This window comes from Numenius arquata, unplaced genomic scaffold (assembly GCF_964106895.1).
Source record: "Numenius arquata unplaced genomic scaffold, bNumArq3.hap1.1 HAP1_SCAFFOLD_49, whole genome shotgun sequence".
Classification (NCBI taxonomy): Eukaryota; Metazoa; Chordata; class Aves; order Charadriiformes; family Scolopacidae; genus Numenius; species Numenius arquata.
Window position 1 is genome coordinate 571,816 of NW_027415198.1, and position 2,580 is coordinate 574,395.

Below are 2,580 nucleotides of genomic sequence, written 5' to 3' on the forward strand. Positions count from 1 at the left end.
CCAGTGGGCAGAGGCCCAGCTCCTCATGGCACGTTCAACCAGCACGGTAGCAGAGCTTCAGCCATGGAGCTGAGGGAAGGTCTCCTAGAAAAGGAATACAGGGGGTAAGGCGTGTAGCAGGGAAGGGTCTGTAGGAAAAGGCTTTGGTTTTGCTGCTAAAAGTCTCCCATAACTTGTCAATGACTTTTCCTCCTTGCAGGGGTCTCCATGCCCAGAGGCAGCTAACTGGAGTACGTTTTGCTCTGAGACGTTCACCGTAACTTGTCACTGCCTTTTTTCCTTGGACAGGTTCCAACGCGCAGAGGAAGCAAATGCCCAACAGCAGCTCCATCACCCAGTTCCTCCTCCTGGCATTCACAGACACACGGGAGCTGCAGCTCTTGCACTTTGGGCTCTTCCTGGGCATCTACCTGGCTGCCCTCCTGGGAAACGCACTCATCATCACCGCCATCGCCTGTGACCACCACCTCCACACCCCCATGTACTTCTTCCTCCTCAACCTCTCCGTTCTTGACCTGGGCTCCATCTCCACCACTATCCCCAAAGCCATGGCCAATTCCCTGTTTGACACCGTGGCCATCTCCTACTGGGGATGTGCTGCACAGCTATTTCTGTTTTTCTTCTTTATTGGTGCAGAGTACTCCCTTCTCACTGTCATGTCCTACGACCACTACGTTGCCATCTGCCAACCCCTGCACTACAGGACCCTCCTGGGCAGCAGAGCTTGTGTCCACATGGCAGCAGCTGCCTGGGGCAGTGGGTTTCTCAGTGCTCTCCTGCACACGGCCAATACATTTTCCCTACCCTTCTGCCAGGGCAATGTCCTGGACCAGTTCTTCTGTGAAGTTCCCCAGATCCTCAAGCTCTCCTGCTCACACTCCTACCTCAGGGAACTTGGGCTTCTTGTGGTCAGTGTCGGTTTAGGCTTTGGCTGTTTTGTGTTCATTGTGGTGTCCTATGTGCAGATCTTCAGGGCCGTGCTGAGGATCCCCTCTGAGCAGGGACGGCACAAAGCCTTTTCCACGTGCCTCCCTCACCTGGCCGTGGTCTCCCTTGTTATCACCACTGGCTTCTTTGCCTACCTGAAGCCCCCCTCCATCTCCTCCCCATCCCTGGATCTGGTGGTGTCATTTCTGTACTCGGTGGTGCCTCCAGCTGTGAACCCCCTCATCTACAGCATGAGGAACCAGGAGCTGAAAGACACATCTAAGAAGCTGATTCTGTCACTAATCTCTCAGCAGCATTAACCTGCCCGTGTCTCTTCAGAAGTGATTTCAGATTCATCTGGGGAACTTCCTGGGCTTTGGGCCTTTTCTCTGTGATAACCATGTTTGTCCAGGTACGTTCCACTTCCCCAGAGGCATGAACCCAGCCCTTCTGACCCTGAGGCCCGTTCACGTGTGGCTGGCACAGGGGTACAGCTGACCTCCCATCTCATGTCTCTTTAATAAAATGGGATTTCTTCAGTGTCGGTGTCTGGAGGTTTGGCTCTTCTTCCAAAGCTGAGCTCAGGCTGAGGAAGTTGTCCTCACAAGGCCATGCTGCTTTGTTTGGGTTCTCCATGGGATGAGGGAAGAGTGTTAGGCAATGGGACAATGTGGGGCAATGTATTAGGGAACGGGCCCAGGCTGAGCCTTCACCCGTGGGTGCCCAGTTCCCCCGGAAACGGTGAATGATCCACAGGGATCTGCCTGGGACTGTCCCTCCATGGCTTTCAGTCATCACAGCCAACTCGCTCTGCGGAGCAGAAACAACAGTGCAGGACCCTGTGGAGATCGTGGGGAGGGGGTAGGAGTGGCAAATGAGGCCAGATCAGACAAAGTTCCCTGGTGAAATGTTCTCTGGGGACAGGGACGCCCTTGGAGAAGAGCAAAGGAGCATCTCTGTGCATCCAAGGTGGAGAAAAAAGACGACAAAGAGAAATCAATCTCTGCATGCACCAGCTCAGGGCAGGCTTCTCTAGGGATGGAGCAGTCTGAGGAGCTCTGGGGCCCGGAGTCTTCTCCTGGAAGAGGGGCTGACACAGAGGGGCTTTCTGTCAGTGGTCAGGATGTCTTGGAGACAGGTGCAGGGGACACGGGGGAGACACTGGTCTCTGCCATCTCATGCCATGTCTGGCCCTCAGCCCTGGGGCCAGTGTGGGGCTGAGACATCTCTCTGCCCCCCAGGAGCTACTGTGACCATCAGATGGGCTGAGGCTGTGGCGTTGAGTCTGCAGAGCTTTGCAGAACCCATCAATGGGCACTGCCACGGGGTCAGCCCAGAATGGGCTGCTTTTCTGGGCTGGACAGGGGAGAGATGGGGTAGAGGGACAAGAAGCAAGAGGGAGAACCAGAGAGAGACTGGGATGGGCTTGAAAGTGCTTAGAAGAGGAACACACTAAAGTTAGCTGAGCTGCCTGCCCATGCAGGGTGAGGAGTCACACAAGAGGGTTGGTGTTGCAGAGCCAGGGCTTGTAGAAGGCATCTGAGACTTGCAGACACGGGAGAGAGGAGGCTGGTCTGTGCCTTTGGTGGCATGGGCAGTTGAGGAAGGTGGCACAGAGCACTTGTAGCACCCCAAATCTGTCGCACTGGCCAC

At 55.3% G+C, this 2,580-nt stretch overlaps 1 protein-coding gene across 1 annotated transcript; it reads left to right on the plus strand.

Moving 5' to 3' along the window:
• Positions 1–311: 311 nt before the first annotated feature.
• On the plus strand, positions 312–1,247 carry LOC141478486 (olfactory receptor 14C36-like). The gene has a single exon (XM_074167529.1). The coding sequence runs from the start codon at positions 312–314 to the stop codon at positions 1,245–1,247; it is 936 nt and encodes a 311-aa protein (XP_074023630.1).
• The last annotated feature ends 1,333 nt before the right edge of the window (positions 1,248–2,580 follow it).

Excerpts from the sequence above, each read along its gene's own strand:
- LOC141478486 (XM_074167529.1), top strand. The coding sequence starts at position 312 with ATGCCCAACAGCAGCTCCATCACCCAGTTCCTCCTCCTGGCATTCACA.